This window comes from Mesoplodon densirostris, chromosome 5 (genome assembly GCF_025265405.1).
Source record: "Mesoplodon densirostris isolate mMesDen1 chromosome 5, mMesDen1 primary haplotype, whole genome shotgun sequence".
Classification (NCBI taxonomy): Eukaryota; Metazoa; Chordata; class Mammalia; order Artiodactyla; family Ziphiidae; genus Mesoplodon; species Mesoplodon densirostris.
The window spans coordinates 105,207,909-105,230,508 of record NC_082665.1 but is presented as its reverse complement, the minus strand read 5'-3'; the positions used below and the strand labels follow the sequence as shown (position 1 = coordinate 105,230,508).

The window sequence follows — 22,600 nt, the reverse complement described above, 5'->3', positions numbered from 1 at the left end:
GAAAACACTAGAAAAATAGCTTTATGACCCTGGTGTAGAAAAGGAATTCTTAAACAAGTAATAAAAAGTAGAAATCATTCACCTAATAAATTAACCTACAGATAAATTTAAAACATCAAAAAAAAAAGACACCATCAACAAAGTTAAATACAAGGGGCGGGTTAAAAGAAGATATTTACAACATATACAACAAAGAATTGGCATCCAGACTACAGAAGAAACTAATAAGGAAAAGACACACCACCCAACAGAAAAATGGGTAATCAGTGGAGGCTAACAGAACGTTGTAAAGCAACCATACTCCAATAAAATAAAAAGAAAAGTGGGTAATCTATTCATATGAGTGAAACACAGGACACCTGAATCTCACTAGCAATCAGCAAAATGCAAATTAGGGCAAAATGATATACCTCTCACACTCCTCAGATTGGTAAGTTTTTCAAGTCTGACAGTACAAAGTGTTGACCAAGCTATAGGAAAAGGGGAACTCTCACGTTTTAGAAAATAATCTGGCAATATCTAGTAACAGTCATAACATGCACACCCCATAACCCAGCAATTCCACTTCTAGGTATTCCAATTAAAAAAAAAAACACACATAAACAAAAATGATCACCGCAACATTTTTTTAAATAGGAAAAAAACTGACATCAATTCAAATATCCATTAGTCCTCGAAGAATGGCTAGGGCTGGGGTTGCTTCATTTTGGTAGTTCCAGAGCCTAGCAATATGCTATCACAGGTATATGTTCAGAAAATGTTTGAGTGAATTAGTAAATAAATGAGAAAGAAATAGTGTTACCTAAAAGTAGATGCAGAGTTGACAAACAGCTTTTATTACATGGAGAACTAAAACAAAATAGACAAAAATCCTTGCTTTCATGATATAAATGAGACAAATAAGTAGAGTACAGAGCATGTTAAATAGTGATAAGTGCTAAGAGAAATAAAAAAAGCAGTGAAGGGGATAGGGAAGTATGGGGGTGGGGATTTACAATTTTATACTGAATGGCCAGAAAAGGCCTCACTGATAAGGTAACATCTGAATAAAGATTTGAAGGGAGTGAAGGAGCCAGCAGATACCTAGGGTAAGAACATTGCAGGCAGAGGTAACAGCCAAGGCAAAAATCCTAAGACTGAAGTACGCCTGGCACTTCTGATGAATAGCAAGATCTGTGTGGATAAAGCAAAGTGAGTGAAGAATGATGGAAGGAACTTCCCTGGTGGTGCCGGTGGTTAAGAATCCGCCTGCCAATGCAGGGAACACGAGTTCGAGCCCTGGTCCGGGGAATGATCCATCCCACGTGCCAAGGAGCCAACTAAGCCTGTGTGCACCACAACTACTGAGCCTGCGCTCTAGAGCCTGCGAGCCACAACTACTGAGCCCACACGCCACAACTACTGAAGCCCTCACGCCTAGAGCCCGTGCTCCGTAACAAGAAGCTGCCGCAATGAGAAGCCCGTGTGCAGCAACGAAGACCCAACGCGGCCAAAAATAAATAAATAAATATATAAAAATTAAAAAAAAAAAAAGGATGATGGGAGATGAGAAGTGGTTTGGGGAGCAGGGTGGATACAGATCTAGCAGAGACTTTGGCTTTTACTCTGAGCAAGAAGGCAAGTCCTCAGAAGGTTTTAAACACAGGAATTACATGACCTAACCTGTATTTTAATAAGATCACTCTGGCTGCTACATTGAAAACAGACTGCAGGGATAGAAGGGATATTTAATGATGACAGTGGCAATCACAAGGTTCTCTGGGGTATCTGGACAAGGTCCTACTTCAGTGCTGTTAGGATAATTGGGATTCCACTAATGCTTGACCTCTCTAACCAAATGAAAAATTGGGTATCTGAGAATGTAAGTCTGAACATAGAGATAAAATAAGCAAATACTCTAAGCTCTCGGATCTTAAACATTTTTGAGGTTAAAATTTACTTAGTCACACCAAAATAACACCACCATAGGCCTGTGCTTCCCTGCCCTACTCCTCCTCATTCATTCCTTGAGAGAAAGGCAAAGAACACAGGTACTTCCAAATTGATGCTGAAATAAATCTGATACTCATTCACTTAGTCGACCAACATTTGGTGGGTGAGTACCTACAATATGGGCCAGCTGCTGTCTTGAGTGCAAGGGCTATAAAGATGAAAAAAATATGGCCCATCTTAGGATATTTACAGTCTAGTGTGTGAGCTACCTAGACTTACATAACGTGGCATAAAGAAACACAAGCTCACTTTTAATGTTATACAGCAGCACTAACAGAAATATAACATGAGCCACAAATGCAAGCCACACATGTAATTTAAAAATTTCTAGTAACCATTTTTAAAAAGGTAAAAAGAAACAAGCAAAATTAATTGCAATATTTGACTTTACTGAATAAATCCAGAATATTATTTCAACATGTAACAATATAAAAATTGAGATTTTTACATTCTTTTTTTATACCATTTTTTAAATCCTAGGTGTATTTTATACTTAAGCATATTTCAATTTGAACTAGCCACATTTCAAGGGTCTTGAACAGCATAATTAGGCAGAATAGACGTATTTTTTAGAAAACTGAAGAGAATTTGACACAGGTACAGGGCAAAGTAAATTAGTAGAGGGAGGCTTGAACATGTTCACAGCTTAAAGAAAAAGAGTAAACACACTACAGATAATTGATATGGAGTGCGGAAAGCAGGATTAAAGAGCACGAGTGGACTGGTTAGTTTGGAAAAGAGGACCGTCGCACCTTCCTCTGTGACAAGTGGAAAGGTTAGAATTAAGATATAAATAAGTTTGGTGAATGCGAATGGGTTGAGAGTTTAGGTTAAGAGCTTCCCATTTTTCTCAGTGAATCAGAAGACAATCTTACTAGCCTCCTTCCACCACTGCGGATACAAACCTGAAGGGACTACATTTATGGAACAATTTAATAAACTGTATCCTAGTATGACAACATTAAGTTGTGTTTTTAAAAATTATAGTAATTTTCTAGCTTTCTTATGGACTGGTCAATCTTTGAATTTTGTCACTTGATCTCTAAACACAGAAGCAATACTATGGATTCATTCTTTATTTTCTCACCTATTCATTTATTCAGCAAACATGTACCCAGTGTCTACTCTTATGTCAAGTACTGTGTGAGACAATGAGCATACAGAAATGAATAAGGCCCTCAGTGACCTACAATTGTGTCCCCAGTATTTAGCTTATTATGTCTGCACACAGTAAGTGCTTTAAAAACACAGCACTACATTGCCCTGTAAAGAAATATTACATGTCAACTAAAATATGAACTGACAAAGACTTTCATTGGTCTAAAGTAGCGCTGTACAATAATTTTCTGTGCTAATGACTATGTCCTACTCTGAACTGTCCAATATAGTAGCTAATAGCCACATGGATTTTTAATTAATTAGAATTTTAATAGCCAAGGTGGTTAATGGCTACCACAAAAATCTAAATATGAGAATACTGTGAGTAGCTAATGGCATTTCCACTATTATAATCATGGTGCTGTCATCTCTAATGAGTTAACACACGTGATGCTAGAATAATACCAACTGTACCAGAAAGACATCATAAGAAAATTTTCTTAGTGTAAAATAACTTTAGCATTATGAGCCCAAAAAGAAAGAAAGAACAAAAGAGAAAGAAAAAGAAAAGGATAGTCCAATCTTTTCAGTCTACTTCCCCAAAGGAAAACATCAACTTTCTGACAACCTCCTAATTTTTCTCATTGTATCAAGAAGTGAAAATAGTCTGCGGAGATAAGGAGTCAAACTTTTTTTAATTAGAGAAGAATTAATAGAACATGAGTTGTTTCAGTACAAAATGACAATAAACTTTTTTTTTGGCAAGACAATTTAAATTGTTGAAAATCGGGATGCATATAATGAATAAAGTGTTTTTATAACTCAAAAAACCTGTCTTTGTGATCTGCTTCTTAATTTCTCCAAATCCGTCCTAGTTATCTGAATTTTCTTAAGTGAACCTATTGCTAAAAGACTCAATTCATTGAGCAACTGGAAGTATAACTTAAACTAGACTTTGAATTGAATAATTCCTGGTGTAGTAACCAGAATGGCTGTTTATGACTGGGATAGTAAAATACACTTACATTACTCTGTGAATCCACTATCCTTAATGTATAATTTAAGTGACTGTACAAAGGTAATCAGAGAAACAAAGTCCTACATGGGCACAGGTCTGATTACATACTTCCATACTTCCATACTGATAACTTAAAAGTAAAACCAGTGAAGTGAGCGACGAATGTCAGAGAGCATTTTTTGTGTACAGCGAACTTGTTCAACCTGTTAACCACCCAGTAAGGCAGCTGTCTTGTAAACTAACCACGCAACTCCCTGCCCTTCCTTTTAGTTGTGTTCAGCTGAAGCCATTTAAAAAAAACATTACCAGATTGCCTGTCTTGAAGATGAGAATGGTTATACAATCAGGATTTTATTCAGGTTAACAAAAATACCTAACACTGAGAAGTGGTATCTTAAATCTACTAGAAAAAACTTTAAGAGAACCACTAGCACACAAAAACACCATCAGGTAAACAAGACTTCTATACATGAAGATGGGCAAATCAAAGGCATGAGACCAGACCTGAAATAATCAACTTCTAAAGTTACCGAGCTGCCGCTTACTGCAGCGAAGCCAAAGTATTACAACAATTCGGTATTATAATGACATCATTAGCTTGGTTTCCTAATAAGGCATATATCTGGGATATATGAATGCCCAATTACCTAAAAATAGAGAGCTAACATTTGTCTGAAGCAGTGGCAGACAATTCTAGTTTTATTTATAAGATTTTTTTTTGAGAATGATGCCCACTGCCAAATGAATTAACAGAAGGCTGGCTCTGAAACAGCATACTTCTTAGTCATAACAACAACAAAAAAATGTTCTTTCAGAGCAGGGAAAAAGAGGTATCAATGTTTTGGTCCCACAAAATCTTTACAGTCCCACAAAAACCGTTTTTGCTTCACGGCCTTTTGAATTCGTAAGTGAAAACACCGAGTTGTAACAGCATTTAATTACTAATGCGATTTAGAAATTAAGCCGCAAACAGTAACAGACCTCATCATGGAGGTAAGGTTAGGCTTCTTCAGCCAGGAGCAATTTCAGTCCTAACTGTCACGTTGCCTTAGTGGTGTATTTTGCGGGCTGCAGTTGCCAGGAGGCAAGAAAGTTTTCTCTGTGAGTTAATTCTGAGAAAGGTGGCGCTTTTTATATGCCTTAAATCACCCCTTTCTAAGATCCTTTTTTTCTCCAGGTGTTCCAGTAAAACTGAAAAGTTAACCGTTGATTCCAAACCGGTCTCGTTCAAACTGCCTCGGGAGAACGGAAAAAAGGGAGGTTCGCGTTCGAAAAGTTTCACTTGGGGTTAGGGCGAGGACAAGGTAAGAAGGAAAAGTCCTCCATTACTACCGTACTTACCTTCGAAACTAGACGGGGTGTTGGAATATTCTTTCTTTCCCTCACCCAGGCCTTGGGTAAAATTTCTTTCGTTGAGAGCGGTTAGACTAGGTAAGTGACCCTCCTCCTTGATAACGCAACCGCGAAAACAGCGAGGAGAGGGAGCTGGAGACAAGTCCTCACCCTCCCCTTCGCTCAAACGAGTCCCAAATTGTTAGAGGCAGGAAACACAAGCCTCTTTTCTCTCCCCAAGACCTACTCTCCTTCCGTGCCCTCGCCCGAGTTCCTCAGGAGGGACGCCGACCCCGCTCCGCACTCGCTTCTGATCGCAGCCGCCCAGGTGCGCCGAGGAGGAGGGAGTAACCGAGAAGCGCGGGCAGGAAGCGGCCGCCGACCTCGGCGGCCCGGGCTCGGCGGCGAAACGCGTGCCGGAGCTGCGCGGGACTCTGCCGGCTCCCGGGCCCGCGCCCGCCTCCGCTGCGGCCTAGCCCGGAGCCCGCGCCCCGGCCTCGCGGCTCCGCGCCGCCGGCCCTTCCTCGCCACCTGGGCCCAAGAGACCGCGCAGGAGCGAGCGTCCGGGAGGTGAGGGGCGGAAGCACCTACCAGCTGCTGCCGGACCCAGCGCCACATGCCCCCGCCGTTGCCGTCCCGGTCCCGCGGGACGCGGGGGCCGAGGGGCTGCAGGTGGAGGCCGAAGAGCCAGAGGGGGAAGCAGGAGAGCCCCTCCGGCTGAAGTTCCGCTCGCCGTCACACCCGCCTCACTCCCCGCGCCGGGGCCCCATCTCGCCGCGCCGGCCCCGAGGTCCTACAGGCGCGGTCCCGGCGCCGCCCCCGCCCGGCGCAGCTGAATCCGCTGCCGCGCCGCAGCCACCTTCATTATTGACCGTTGTCACCCGCAGTACCGCCACAACCCCACCCCCGGCCCCACCCGGGCCAGCCCCCGGCGCCCCGGCCCGCCCCCGGACGTGACGAAATTGGCTGCGCGGACCGAGGGCCCAGGCTCAGCCGCGTGGGTGGGGTAGGCGGCGAGCTTGGAAGGGGGCCGGGCTTCCGAACGCGGCGTCAGGGCTCTGCCCCCTCCCCTCATTTCTGGGGTAGGATTTAGTCGCGTGGGTGTGTCTGTCTACCGAGTCTGCAGCTCCTGGCCGACTCCTCTATTCCTACCTCCTGTTGCAGGTCTGTTTCTGGTTCTCTGCCTTCTTTGGTTCCCCCAGCAGCCCGACACGCATACGCAAGATCAGGAGTGTAGTGACTGAAAGTTAATCCCCGGAGGTCTCCAGTTTCGGTTCAGTGAAATTGCCAAAGCCTTTGTCTCAACACTTAACGCAGCTCTCTTTAGCAAACGACTGAGCTGGGGCTAGGGAAATCTTGATCACTTCAGTAATTTTGAAAGGGGATGCAACTCCCCTAGGCCTGGTCCGGTGCGGACTAGCGTTTCCGGGAGAATAGACAAGATACGCTGTCTTGCAGTGCTAAATTGAACAGGTTACGGGAAAAATACTTTCTGTGGGAAGGTAGTTGTTTACTGTTAACTGCCGAACTCCTGCAGTCAAAAACACCTCATCAGTAGCAAGACCTAGGTAAGAGAGGGTGTGGAAAAACAGAGGTAAGAAGGAATATAAAAACAACTGGAATAAAACTTTGACTTGGAAGGCTGAAATGAAGTGCCGGGTCTCGCTTTATTCAAAAGCAAGCCCGTATACATCTTGAGTGTTATGTATTTGTATTGTGTGCAGTATTTTGCTGAATTAAAGCACATTTCACCATTCGACACACAAGAGTTAAAGAATTTTTTTTATTAAGCGAAAACAAATCTAAATGAGATTAGCAAAACTAGACAAGGTTTTTGCATATATAAACACAGTCTTTTAGTTTCAATAGACATTCCTTATTATATAATGATTATCCAGCACCACAAATAGAGCCTTTCCTTAGAAGTATTTATGATCTGTAAAACCAGAAGTGGAATTCTACATTATATATAAATCCAACTATAAAAATTAGCTAGATATCTAAAGAGAAAAAGTAATCTCACTTTTGTTCTTCTAACTGAACCTTGCTTTATGACCCTAAAAGGAAGTTTGAGATACATTTACTTATCTCTAATTGGGATAAAACATTACTACCATTCATGGAACACTTGTGTGTCCCAGGCCCCGTAATAAACTCTTTACTTGCATGGTCTAATTTAACCCCATCAATCCTTTGAAGTTGATACTACTGAAGTTGATACAATATTATTCCCAGTGTGTGGATGCAGACATGGAGGCACAGGTTAAGTAACGTGCTCAGGTTAAGTAACTTGGCAGAGCTTGGATTCAGATTCTGGATGGTCAGGCAACAAAAGCTCATGCTCTTAAGCTATTGTAAAGAAAAATATGAACGTACCTATTTTTATTCATCTGCAAGTGGTCTGATTAAAATTAGGCCAGCAAATTTTTATTTATATGTCACTAAAGTTTGTCAAGACAAGATAAAAAATAGAAATCTAGAGGACATTTTGTGCGTTATTATTTAACTGTGTCCCAATTTTCAAAAGGTGGAAGTGGGAGGAGTTGATTCTAAACACCATGGTGGAATATGGTAAGACATTATCTCAAGATAGCTGTGTAAAGATAATAATTGTAGCTCAAACTGTCAGTAACAGAATGAGTACTCAGGGCAGTGTTTTGGTCTAAGCATTTTTCAGGAGCAATATTCTACACCTCATATTAATCTAAGAAGCATAAAATAGAGTATTTTTATACTGTAGATTATAACTCTTTAGTGGTGATTAAATCAATTTAGTGTGTCATGAGCTGTCATGATCAGTATCTTTAAAAACCAGAATATAGGGCTTCCCTGGTGGCGCAGTGGTTGAGAGTCTGCCTGCCGATGCAGGGGACATGGGTTCATGCCCCGTTCTGGGAAGATCCCACATGCCGCGGAGCGGCTGGGCCCGTGAGCCATGGCCGCTGAGCCTGTGAGTCCGGAGCCTGTGCTCCGCAACGGGAGAGGCCGGAGCAGTGAGAGGCCCACGTACCGCAAAAAAAAAAAAAAAAAAAAAACAGAATATAAAACATCAGAATATATTGCTTAGTGTAAATAATATGTATCGTTTTGTGAAACTTGTTTCAGGTGTGTGTGTGTGTGTGTGTGCGCGCGCACACACACACATCAGATCACAATATAAAAAGAATGTCTTCCTATTGGTTGTGGTTGGAAAAGTCTGAAAATATTGAAATCAGAATATACAGGACTTAAGGCAAGCACCAGCTGTAAAGGAAAGAAAGAAAATATATTTGCAGTCAATGGTATTTCATTCATTCCACAGCTATTTCTTCAATGTATTGAACACCAGATGTATGCATAACAACTGCCTAAAATTAGGAGGAGACACAAGTGCAACTTTTAAGGTGAGCCCTTCTCTCTGGGAAGAGTTTACAATCTTGTTGGAAAGAGAAGTTGCAGAGAGGAATCAGTTAAATAACAGTCCAAGGCAGTGTGAGATTAAGTTCTAAACTATACCAATAATAGTCATTAATTTCAGAAAACTGATGTGGGCAATAGCAGTTGAGGAGCGTTCAGAAGAAAGGAGCTGAATTTGAGCTGAACTTGAAATGGGAGGATGAAGGTGGGAGGGAAAGGCTTTCCAGCAGGAAGAAGTGCGGAAAGCTAAAGATGTTTGAGGTACAACTAATTTGGAGTAATAAGAGGTGGGGTTGGGTGAATAAGGGGAGGTGTAGTATTAGGAGAGTTTCTGGTTAGTCACAGGAGTTTACCGGAAATTGGGCAATCACTGGAATTTTCTGAACAATGATATGACAGGTTGAAATCAGAGTGTTAGTCCATAGACATTATACGTGATAGGGTGAAGAGAGAAGAAAGGTCAGATAGGAAATTATTGCTAGAGTGAACCATCCAGTTCAAAAGTGCTGGACTGGCAAAGAGCCAGAAGTAAAGCACATTGTAGGAAATTGTGCTCTGGTGACAGACAAGGAAACCTGAAACTTAAGCCATTTCAAGTGAGGTGACAGACCTTCCAAGAGAATAACAGCATCACACAACAGCCACTGATTTAATGGTAAGTATGGTTCTTTCTCTTGAGTAAACTTGTTAATATAATTCTGTGCTAAATATACCTGTGAGATGTGTTTGTTCCCAGGGGGTAAAAAATCTCCTGGTTTGCTGTAATAGAGATTCTTAGGTATAACAAAGACAAAGAGGGATATTTTTCTTGATCAGAACATCTTGGACTATCAATAGGAAGCACAGACTGTGAGCTTGTTAAGGTCACGATTCCTGGCTCATTCGTTTTGGAACCCATAATGTCTAAAAGATACTCAACAGATGTTTGTTAAATGAATTAATAAATTAATTCCAATAACTGAGTAGTTAGGGAAAAAATATTTAGTTCCGGAATATCAAAGTGATATAAAGCAAAGTATACTGAATGATTTCAGCAGATCCTAAGCTATGCAGTAAGACCACTGGTCACCATCCTTTGGACTCAGGACACACTCTCTGTTGTGGGCCTCTCAGAACTCTTCAACGTTCAGTCTGGTTGAAGGACAGTAAGCCTTGCCAATCTGTTGCCTTAATTATTTCTACATTGATGGAGCCATCAGGTGGGTCCTAGAATCTGCTCTCATTTTTAAAAGGGCAGCTTTCTACTTTCTCAAAATCATAAATCTAGTATATTGTAAATTATTATGCTTAAAAAGCAGTTTCCTTCTGGTTAACTATCATTCCAGAATTTCCAGACCAGACTTTAGGCAAAGAAAAAACAGACTTCAGGCAAGCTTTTTCCAGTGCTGACCAGGATTATATATTTTATCACCTCGTAAGGAAATTCATCAGGAACAATCTCATATTACATATTTGCAACTTTTCTTGAAAATCTCTCAAACAGATGTCAGTTGTGGACTAAGTTATATGAACACAGTTTTAATTTCTGGCTATTTATGCTTATACAGAACCGAAACTCAAAGCCACTGTGAGAGTTAGGATCCATAAAAATGATCTCTTTCTTGAAAAAGTCAAAGTATGTAAAGCATACATATGTTCTGAACTGTACACTTAAAAATGGTTAAGATGATAAATTTTATATGTGTATTTTACCACAACAAAAAAAATGGGAAAGAAAGACTGCATTGGGGAGGCGTTTGTTAACAGCTACTTCATAGATTTTTCTAGGCAAAACCATCACATTTGTGTTCAATGGCAAAATCTTGGCATTTGCCCTTTTATCTATATTAGAATAGATCCAAAATTCTTTTCTGAGGAAAATCTTGACTTAGCCCACAAATATTTCCTTAGCTCCCATCTGTTTCCTTAACTTTTATGAAAACACGTTAACTCCATCCCCATTTCTGCTGAGTCCTAATGGAAGTGAGTATGCCCTAACTTGCCAACATACCTTTCTGATTTGCAGATTTACCAGAAATTCTCAATTGGGAGAAGAAATGTTAATGGAGGATTTCCTGAGGACTATGTACTCTCTTCTGGTGATGTCAATTTTATTTTTAGATTAAAGAAAAATGATCACGAATCTGTCTTTAGATAGTCTTGTTTTGGCTCCTGCTGCGGTTACTTTTACTGAACTGCTGTTTAGGATCATATGAACAGCATAAGTCTAGAGATGGGAGGAGAAGCAGCCTCAGGAACCCCGCGACTGCTTTTGCTGTGGAGGTGCAACTGGGAACACCGCTCACTCATCACACTGTGTTCTCTTGACGAGAGCCTGCAGAAATTCATTACCACAAATGACTCTGCTTCTCTTGAGCAACAGTTCGTTTCATAAGCTTGTGAGCATTATGTAATTGAATGTGCTTCCTTCTGTCCTTGTGTTGGTACTTTAAAAATTCAGAGGCTTATTTATGGCAAATGCCCAGACTCTACAGTGTATACTTTGTGAATTACTCTTACCCTGACTTCTCATTTTGTCTACTTCTAGTTTCCCTTTGGCTGGTTATGCCACCTCCTTTATATCTTATTATACTTTGTGTATTTTGTTAAGCCATCTTCAATCTTTTCTGAATAGAAGGAATAAAGGAAAACATAAGACAATCATTCATTTTATAAGTCATAAAGATTAGTTTTAAGATAACGATGAGCTCCAGATAATCTAGTCAGAAGATTATGTGATTTCTTTATCACTACCACAATTACATATGTTTTTCACTACTTTACAATGAGTATAGATGTTAATTTGTATGTGTAGGAGATTAAACTGGAAGGAAACAAAACAATGAGTAAAGGCTGAAGCCAGGTTAGGCAGTATGTGAAAGGAGGAAAAAAATGTGAGCAAGAAAACATGCTGAGTCAAAGAGAGAACTATTTGTTAAGGTTGCAAGAAGTAGAATGGGTTGGAAGTTGAATATTGAGAAATACTAATTCAAAGAGATTTCTGTATGGGAAACAGGAAGAAAGTGGCTGCTTGTTTGAGGGGCTTTTGGTAATAGCTTTCCACTAAGGAAGGGTCTGGGAGATTCACAGTAATAAGAGCAAGGGGATATCAGAGAGCAGGTGAGGGTGCAGTGGGGCAGAATCCTGGATAATCCTGGATAACAGGTATAAAGCCTGTTGCTGCTTAGTGCTCAGGGAGGCTGAGAAGAAGTTCTCTGGGATGGACTGAAGACAGTAGCTGGGTTGGTTTGGGATCAGGGGAGGTAGGATGCTGGTGCAGAAACAGAATGCAGCCAGGAGGAGAAGCCACACTTCTCCAGGAGTCAGGTGAGAGAAAGATCTCAACTGAAGACATCTGAGATCTGGCAGTGGCCCTACAAGAACCCAGAGTAGGAAATCATTGGGTAACCTAAGGCCTGGCACACAGTATGTGTTCAGAAATTTTGGGGCTGCATTGGGTCTTCATTGCTGTGCGCGGGCTTTCTCTAGTTGCAGCGAGTGGGGGCTACTCTTCGTTGCAGTGTGTGGGCTTCTCATTGCGGTGGCTTCTCCTGTTGTGGAGCTCGGGCTCTAGGTGCATGGGCTTCAGTAGTTGTGGCATGCAGGCTCAGTAGCTGTGGCTCGCGGGCTCTAGAACGCAGGCTCAGTAGTTTTGGCGCATGGGCTTAGTTGCTCCGCGGCACGTGGGATCTTCCCGGACCAGGGCTCAAACCCGTGTCTCCTGCATTGGCAGGCGGATTCTTAACCACTGTACCACCAGGGAAGCCCCAGAAATTTTTCTGTTACATAAATAAAACTGTACCAAAATGAACTCTGTATCTATGTTACTGTGATTGCCCACTTGCCTGTGGTTAATATCCTGACATGGCTCTCACAGCAAGACAGCAATTTGTTGTACATATATGACAAGATCTGGATGAGTCAGCCTTCAGAAGTGACTCCCTACAGAGGAGAGGAAAGAGATGAATGAGGCTGTGGTCTCAGCCGCTTGTGGGTCATTTCACATGCAGCATGTACCTCTGTTTGGAAATCTCCTCTGATATCCTCTACCGTCTTACTTGACTAATTCTGTTACCGAGTCCAAGCTGCCAGTGAATCAGAGACGAGGTGCTGAGGCAAGGAATACGACTTCATTCAGAAAGCCCGCAGACCGAGAAGATGGCAGACTAAAGTCTCAAAATAACCATCTTATCAGAGTTTGGATGCCAGTTTCTTTTATAGCACAGAGAATGCGAGGAGATGAGGAAGTAAAGTTAAAAGGCCATAAGTTTTGCAAATATCACCTGGAATGGCCAGCCTCGGGGAGGGGATGTGTTCATTTCTTCTTTCTTGTAGCCATCCACAGGTGGAGAGGGTCCGGATGTTTGACTGAACAAAGGCACTTTGGTTTAACATCCAGGCAGAGGGGCAGGGTTCCCCGAGGCAGGCCATTATGTATAGACAATATCCTTTTAGTGAATAAAAGCAGCGGAAAGCAAAGGTTAAGGTAAAAGAAACAGATCCAACATGTCCTCAAGATTTGGCTCTTTCCCGTTACAATTCTTCATCATTTAAGTCTCAGCTTAAAAGTTACCCTTCAGAGAAGGTCAGGTCCCCTTGTAGAGCTGTGTTAAGACATTTATAAATCCTACGCACTTAAAAGATCTCAGTGGCTGCCAGCCCCCAACTAAATATGAATTCAAACACACACAAAAAAGTGTGAAACATTTACCATTTTTTTGAAATAACATACAGCAAAATGTATACATATCCTGAATAACTTTTTAGATTTTCTTCTGATTCAAATTATCCCCCTCTGTCTCTGTCTCATACCTGCTGCCCTATTCTCTCTCTCTCTTTTTTTTTTCTTGAGCCTCTGCTGGTGCCCCAAACAAGTGCTGAGTCAGCTGTCCAGGTAATTTTGCACACTCCCCATTAAGCATTCCCAGTGTCCCATACCTCTCCACGTACTTTTCACACTGGTAGTCATGTAATTGCTTGCAGAAATCTCTTTAATGTTTGTCTTCCCTATGACGCTGTATTCTTCTGTAGGTCAGGGTCTCTGTGAAGTTCAAGAGCTCAAATATTTGGTTTGACCAGCTATTTTGTAAAATGTAAACAACTTTTAAGTGACTAATGAAGAAATCAGGGAATCTTCTAGAGTGCTAAATTGGACTTTTATGAGTCAAAAAGGGATAAAAGAAGATGATGACTTACTAGGTGAGAAAGACAAATGAAATAAGAGGTATTGTCTTCTACCATATTGATTTCCTCAAAGACTTTATAGACTATTTAATGTTACTCTTCTGGCAAATTCATTTCCTCTAGATAATTCCTAGTCAAATACATCATAAATCTGTCATTACAGTCAATATATCATTGATAGTTTTATAAGACCGATTCATAAAATCTTACTAAGGACTTTCTTATTCTGGCCCAGATGCTACATTCTACCTCCTTCCCTCCACCCTCACCTCTTCTGCCACCATTCAGTTATTTAACAAATGTTTTTTGAACATTAAGCAAATGCTAGTCATTGTGCTAGGTGCCTGGGCTAACATTCCCACACACCTTGCACTCAAGGAGTTCACAGTTTAAGGCCTGGGCACCATCTTAGAATGAAGTTATTAAAGTAACACAATTTTATGTCTGTCATCTTAATAAAAGTATTATATGTGAAAGTATTCAGAAATTACTGGTACATAGAGTAAAGAAGGTCTGTAAGAAGATAAAATTTAAAAATTTCTTAGTTCTGTCACCTCCAACTTCAGACCTGCTTGTTCACTGACCAGATCCTCAAAGTTTCAACTGGGACGTGGTAACTTTTTTAGATGGAGCAATGCTTCTTGCCAATCATCATATACATACTCAGTGACCTTGCATGAAGAAACATCCTGTCTGCAGAAAAGGAGACTGCACCTCATCTACACAAGGCAGGGCTGATAAGGTTTGTCAGTGTGTATGTGTATTTATGCATGTATGTGTGTATCTATGTGCCAAGAGGGGAGGAGATGGGGAGGTGATGGGTACATGTTTTATTACTTAGCTCATTCGATTTTTATCCAGTTATTGATGAGTGTAAAGTCATAGGCTCAACCTTCAGAGGTGGTTGTTAGCTTTACACAGAAGAAAACTTTATCCCATGACCATAGCTTGCATTTCCAGCCCCAAAATTGGACAGGAGAGAACAGGTAATTCAGTGAACTCACCAGCATGACCAGAAATTCAATTCACTCATATAATGGCAGATCCATGTTGTCATTGTAAATAAAGGGGAGATTACTGTTAGATGCATCACTCTGTGGCTTTCCACTGTCCTGTGGAAAAAAAGAGGAAAAAAATCCCCTCACAACCACAATAGGAAAGGTAAACAACTTTTCAAACACACACATATGTGTATGTTTTCCTCTGTATTATTATATATTGTTTTTATTAATGTATCTTTACAGAAAGATGTAAATCTAATTTAACCTTGAATAGTATAATACTGCATGTGAATTCTTATGAATAGGCCTTAGTCCAACTCAGTAATTAATGACAGCTTTAAAGAATATGAGTGCTCCACAAGGTTGCATTAGAATTCTGAATGGCATCTTGTTTTTACTTTATTGAATTGTTTTGATATGCCAGACAAGAAAATGCAACTTTTCTCCTGTGTTAATTAATTAAATAGTATATTGGGAGAGATACCAATTTTTAGGTTGCATCTATCGGTTTTAGCTCCATCTGTTGCGTTTTATCAAGTTGCTATTTAAACTCTGATACAGTACTTCATTTGTAGTTTCAATATTGTCCCCATTATCTTCCCTAAAATGAATACTCCACTACTGACCCCTAAACATGCTCTCATGCTCCTCAGCATCAGGGTGGGTGGTCCAGTACCAGAAAGAACCTCTTCTTATTTGAGGCTGGATCATGGACACATGAATGTCTCAGAGTCTTAATAGTTCTCCTAGGGGCTCTTTGTAGAACATACAGGTGGAATTTGTCTCCAGTTGGAACCTGGGAGTCTCTTTTTCCTGGATTTCCCTTCTTCCTCTTGCCCTGTCTGCCCTTTCCCAGAATCCCAGTTCTGAGCCTCTCCCTGCTCCTTGGGTCAGAGTCCGAGAAGATGCATCACTGAATCCAACTTGGAAGAATGACAGAAAGTACTTGTGTTCTTCAAAGTGGGGCATTTGCTGCTATTGATCACCAGTTTTAATATAACTTTGATGCTTTATTAATTTTACTATTTATATTTATTTAATATTATCGATAATTAATAATTACCAGAAGTGAGCAAATACAGCCTGCTCTTTAATTCCTCTTTATTCACCTGTCTCGAATTTCTAAATATGCTTAATTAGATTAAATGTGGCTACTTATAGAAAGATGCAGTTTAACTGTGATGCAATAATCACACTATTTAACACTATACGTTCTTGTAACTAATAGAGAAGCTTTCTTATAACAAATTTAATTATTAATAAATGGGGACATCTCCTCAATATGGTGCTCAGAGAAAATAATTGTGGAGTAAAAGACATCTTTTGTGAATATACAGTGCCGAGGGGCTCAAAGTCTGTTACTTCTTTGTATATATTTCTTTCTCCAACAATATCATCTCTGTGGATAAGAGAAGATCTTCAACATCTTGCTCTCACCTATCTTTCTTCTCTGTAACCCCAATTAGTTTCAGCTTCCTTCTCTGCAAGCAATTACCTTTATTTCATTATTCAGATAGTGAGGTCTTTGAAAGCCAGTGAATCAACAGAAGCCAGAAAATTATGTATCGCACTGTATATTTAATAATGGTGTACAATCTGATTACTGTGAGTACAGTTTTAAACGGTTTTCTGTTTTAAAAGAATTTTATGTGATAGCAACCTTTGTTCTCTCAGGATTACTTGAGTGGAAAAATGCCTTTAAGGCTAAAACAGAACTCATGGTATAATACTGATTCATCAGTAATGCAAATTAGCTTTGAGCTTACCATCCAAATGTGGGGGAAAAATTGAATCAAAACTGAAAGTAAGACCCTCAGTTCTGGCCCTGGGCTTCCTTAGGTGGTTGATGCCCTTGGACACACTTCCCTCATAGCAATGGTGAGGACTGCTACCTTATGGGGTAAAAAAAATAACCTGCTGACTTTTACTATTGTACCTGAAACAAAGCTAAGAGGAAAATAATGTTGATTTTACATGTAGGTAAGTTCAATAGAATTTCACTTCATCTCACCTACATTCCAAACCACTAGAGCACTAACTGTTCACTGGAGACTTTAAGGTCATTGTAAAATGAGATGGCAGTTTGGTAATTAACTGATTTAATGTTGAGTGCCAAGACACAGTTGAGGCTCAAAACCCACAAACCTCAAATCCATTAAATTATCCTGTTTTGAATGTCTACTTCAGGAAAAATAAGCAGATGATTTTAAGATAGCTATTTCATTTTGTATAACCACAGTCTGAGGAAATGTTAAATTGTGTAGTCTAAGAAAGCTTTCAGAAGACTCAAGATGTGAGCTGATGTATTTCATTAAGGAAAGATCATTACCTCCTTGCTAATTTAGCCAAAAATATGATTTATCTTTAATATAAACTCCCAGATATGAAAAAATATACCAATGGATTTTAAATGATCAATAACAGTTAATCAATATTCAGGTTGCTTCAAGGATGCTAGAATTGATTTGATTATTTTATCACTTCCTTTATATTGTGCCTTCTCTGGATTTACAGTCAGGAATTTGTCAGATACAATTATATTTATAAATTTAATTTTCTTTTGCACTATTTGACAAACTAGGTGTATTCCCAGATTATAAAATTATTTTTTGGATTTATTCTTTGTTTTTCTTAAAATCGTTCACTAGTTTTCATTTTATTTCCCACAATCTTACAACATGAGTACAGTAATCATTTAGTAGCTAGAAAAGCTGTGATTATACGCTATTTGCTGGCCCTGATTGATTTGTTAATCCACTGCATCCAATTTAATTCACACACTTTGGTATTCAGCCCAACCAAGAATTTTAAGTTACAAAAGTAACATTTTATATACTTTTAAACTATGTTTACTTTTATGTAATTTTTTTTTTTCTTTTTTTTCTTTTTGCGGTATGCGGGCCTCTCACTGTTGTGGCCTCTCCCGTTGCGGAGCACAGGCTCCGGACGCGCAGGCCCAGTGGCCATGGCTCACGGGCCCAGCCGCTCCGCGGCATATGGGATCCTCCCAGACCGGGGCACGAACCCGTATCCCCTGCATCGGCAGGCGGACTCTTAACCACTGCGCCACCAGGGAGGCCCTACTTTTATGTAATTTTAATGCCCAAAATCCAAATACCAAATGTTGAAAACTTTTGGCATTATATTTTGCTTCTCTACTTATGTGTCTCATCTATTACATCTTTCTCTCCATTTCTGATAAAAAGCTAGCCTCCAATTTAGCAACCTAAATGTCTAGGTCATTACCCAACACCATCCTTAATAGTAAAGGAAATGCAAATGCTATTATTACAGTGCTATGTATCTTTTAAAGGCTGTTGCTTAGCACCCACATGTGAATTAACAAATCTGCCAACTACAAAGTTCACTTTTATTTAACAAAATGCAGTAGGCCTCCCAGGATTGGATATCCCTCACCCCTGTGCCAAAGCAGGAAAATTTGATTAGGGGAAAAGCAGAAATTCCCTGGATGTGGTAAGATGTTTATCCATATGTAGCATTAGGAAGACCTTTGGAAGATATATATATGTGGCATCCGGGTCAGGGCCAGGAAATTTTCTTAGCTGAGGTCCTAGTCTGGCTCTTTTTTTGGGACAGCAGCCTGTGCCTATCTCTTCCTCGTCCATTCAAGTTTGCAGTGGGACTTCTGGCTCTATCTGAACCCCGTGGGACCAGTGGAAGTGTCAGCCTGCAGCAGCACTAAGCAACCTCATCCCAAAGCAGCAGCAGGGATGAGATACCTGCCTGTTCTCTCTCCTGGGCTCTGAGCAACACCTGTGGCCCTAAGGCTGTGTGTGGCCACACAGCTCTCTGGTGATAGTTAATCCTGGGTCTTACATTAGCATTTAGGAAGGGATGCAGCCTGCCCCACAGTCACCTTTTCACAGGTTCAAGGTGGCTGCAGGCAAGGATCTGAGCTCAGAGAGTTGTAGGAACACACCTGAAACTGGAGCTATTCCTCACCATTCCATGCAGGGAGATCAGAATTAGTGAGGAGCAGCCAAATTAGGAGCTCTTGTGGTTGCTGAGGCCTGGAGCAAGCGGGGTGAGAATCCCCTGGGACCCTGATGGAAGGCAGAAGGGACTTGGATGGGGAGGACTGAATCACTAGCAAGTACCCCAGGGAGGCCCAGAGCTGGTGATGATTGTATGATCCTCATTTCTTTGCATTGTTTTTTCCCCTGGGAACCTGAGAAGTATCTATTAAAAAAAAAAAGTCACCCAAATTGTGGGAAGTTCTGCTGTCTTTAGGGCCATACTCTTAGACGAAATCGTCCAGTCATACATAGTCACGAAAATACTCGCAGAATGGCGAGTTGCCTCCTTGTCCCTGTGAGAGACCATCAAACATGCACAAGAGCAGCCATCATTTCAACATATATTATATTACGAGGGCCTACTATGTGCTAGGAGCTGTATTTGCTACCACACAGATCAAGGGAGGTGGGGCAAGTGAGGCCTGTTTCACCTGAAGACAGAAAAGGAAGTTAATTTCTGGATGTCATCCCTGTGCATCCACCATTCTGTTTACATTCTGTAACTGACCTGGAGTGCACTGCACTCACTAGTAAGGGTGTAGACAATTTAGAATAGAAAAGGTTTGTCTGACACTTATAAATGCAGAGGAGATTACCTGGGGAAGACTTGGAGAATTTACCTGTTCGGTAGAGTCTTCTCCAAGTGTTCCGGATTAGAAAACATTTCATCAGTATTTTGAAGTTGATCAGACTGGGGATGTTCAATTTAGCAAACCTCCCAAAAGACTGATATATGAGATCAGAAAGGTACTTTATTAATTTACAATGAGAAGTAAAACTTTCAGGGATTGGGGAGTCCATTGTTTAATTTTTCTTCCTCTCATTCTCTGAATGTAAACCCCATAAGAAACCAAACAATCAGAATATACCTTGAGGAGATAGGCTTAGAAGAGTAGGTATTTATGAGAGACATGTTTAATGGCATTATGTTAAGATAGCCCAATGCATGCATTTCTGCTATAAGAAAATACCTACCAGGCAGACCAGATACTAAGTAGAAGCTGGCTGGGTTTTCTTTCCTCAAGACACAAATTGACTGGACTCTGTCACTGTTTACACTGTGAATCTCATTTTCCTATATTTTGGGGGCAGACCAAGTCTCACTACCATTCTTACCTTTACTCTATTAATTAGGTAGCAGGCTATTTTGTTTCTTTAAGGTGCATCTCAGTGTTGATCTTTGTTTTAAAACCCAGAGGGCAATCTTATTTCTCATTCTTCAAGAGTATCTCCTTATGGCATGTACTACTACTTGTGAGTGATTACTAAACTTTTAGCTATTAATTATTTTGACTTCATTTCCAGTTTTACGTTAGTTTCAGAAATGGAAAAAATAGCATGGAGAGTGCATCATTAACAAGCTAGGTTTAAAATTAGGGTTTCCTAATGCCTAATCTTTTGATAAGTTCACTAGTTTTTGAAAGCTAATTCCATGTTATTATTACTTTTTTAATTAGCAGGCTTATTATTTAATTGGGCACTAAGGTGCCGATTAAAGAAAGAAAACTCTATTGTATACTAAGGAAAACAATTGATTAAATTTCCTAGAAGTCATTGTGTATTCTACTGTTTGGAGATTAAGTAGAAGTAAAATCAGTTAAAAACATTTTTAAAAATTTCCTAGAAGTAAAATCCATGGGAGATATAAAATCATTGTCAACTGGGCATTCTCTCATTGTGTCTGTGTCTCTGTGGGTTAAGAAAATTGCCAAGGCCAGCACACTGTTCAAAATGGATAAGCAAAAATCCGTCAGTTTTAAATCAGCTCAAGTCAATTTGGTTGCTTGACACTGAGAACCCTGACTAGTACACCTGGTCTAGCCTACAGCCAGGTCTAGGTAGCTACTGGGTAAATGCTTTCTCCTGAGCCGCTGCCTCTTCTTGCTTGCTTCTGTGGATTAGGCCAGAGCCACTGTTTGGCTTGGAAAGTCACCTTCCCAGGGGAGCAGTCAGTACATTGACTTGTAACCGGATGGCCACAGGACTGGTTGTTAAATCCACTGGGTTTTCCAACGGAAAAAAAATGGGAGGAAATGTTATCATATATTCAAACCCTCTGGGAATCTTCCTTCCCGAGACAGTACCCTCTGCTCCCATCACAGAAAATGAAATTAAAACCAGAAATATTTATATCCACTCCTAGTAAGCCAATTTATGAAAACTGAGACTTCACCAGATTCTTAAATTCTGTGCTCCCATTATGTAGTTATGTTGTCCAGACATGCCTTTTAACAGTTCAAGAAAAATCTCTTTTCTACCCAAGGAACATAGTTAGTATACAAATTCATGGGCAAAAAAATGTTCATCCTTGATAGTAATCCATCCAAAGAATGTAAGTGAAAGCAATTTTAAAATAACATTTTACATTTACTGAAATAGCAAAGAAGTACATCTTTTTATTATAACAATTGTCAGTGTTGAAGTGAAATTATGTACTCATTCTTGATGGCACTGTAAATTAATACTATCCTTTCGGAAAGGAATATGGCAACAAAGAACAATAGACGTAAATATAATTGAGTCCTTTGTTCCATGAGGAATTTATCACAAATAATTCAAAAGAAATAAAAAGGTATGTACATGAATACATTCATTACCTCTTTATCCATAATAATAAGGCATTGGTACAGAGTAAATAATCAACATTGGGGTATAAATTAAAATTTTGGTTGATCATTTTTGCAAACTAGGTACGACATTCCTTCGTCAATCGTAACTGAAAAATGAGCATCTATTTTATGATATAAATGTGTAGTACAGAGACTACTGACACAATCCAGCAGCTGACAGTGGTGAGAAATGACTGATTCTGCAATATAATGTCAAACATAAAATATAATTACTGGGCTTCCCTGGTGGCGCAGTGGTTGAGAGTCTGCCTGCCAATGCAGGGAACACGGGTTCGAGCCCTGGTCTGGGAAGATCCCGCATGCCGCGGAGCCACTGGGCCCGTGAGCCACAATTACTGAGCCTGCGCGTTTGGAGCCTGTGCTCCGCAACAAGAGAGGCCGCGATAGGGAGAAGCCCACGCACCGCGATGAAGAGTGGCCCCTGCTTGCCACAACTAGAGAAAGCCCTCGCACAGAAACGAAGACCCAACACAGCCATAAATAAATTAATTAATTTAAAAAAAAAATATATATATATATAATTACTAAAATCTTAATGAAAGCACAATTTCAATAGTCAAGGATACTATTATGACCTAATAGTTATGAGGGAAGTTTCTCTTTTATACTATTATAGCCAATAAATTAGGAGGAAATCATAGAATATCACTATATAGGTATTGCTCAACAAAGGCTACTTGCATCCCAAGAAGACAACCAGACATGTACCTTCTGATAGAAGTTTATAAACATCTATGAGGTGGTTCTGTCCTCCATCAAAAAACAAAAAACAAAAAAAACTAAATATGATCAAGTCTCAGATACACCGCTGGAAGAATATGTTTAATGAGTCCATGGATATTCAATCAGCAAAATCTAGACAGTGAGGACTTCTGCAGGACTACAACCTTTTTCTTCAACAATAAAATTCCAAGTTTTTTAAAAAGAGAGAGA

General features: G+C 40.2%; 1 protein-coding gene and 1 long non-coding RNA gene across 4 annotated transcripts in view; one reads left to right on the top strand and one right to left on the bottom strand.

Moving 5' to 3' along the window:
• Nucleotides 1-6,335, bottom strand: part of ATP11B (ATPase phospholipid transporting 11B (putative)) — a 118,984-nt gene extending 112,649 nt beyond the window's left edge. For all 3 annotated transcript variants that reach the window (XM_060099187.1, XM_060099189.1, XM_060099188.1), the window contains exon 1: nt 6,032-6,335. In XM_060099187.1, coding sequence (XP_059955170.1) covers nt 6,032-6,058 — 27 coding nt within the window. In that variant the 5' untranslated portion in view covers nt 6,059-6,335. The remainder of the gene's footprint in view (nt 1-6,031) is intronic.
• Nucleotides 6,336-6,452: 117 nt separating this feature from the next.
• On the top strand, nt 6,453-11,521 carry LOC132491218 (uncharacterized). Its single transcript, XR_009532648.1, has 4 exons — nt 6,453-6,604; nt 8,742-8,823; nt 9,402-9,491; nt 10,842-11,521. It is a non-coding gene; the product is annotated as an uncharacterized LOC132491218 (long non-coding RNA).
• The last annotated feature ends 11,079 nt before the right edge of the window (nt 11,522-22,600 follow it).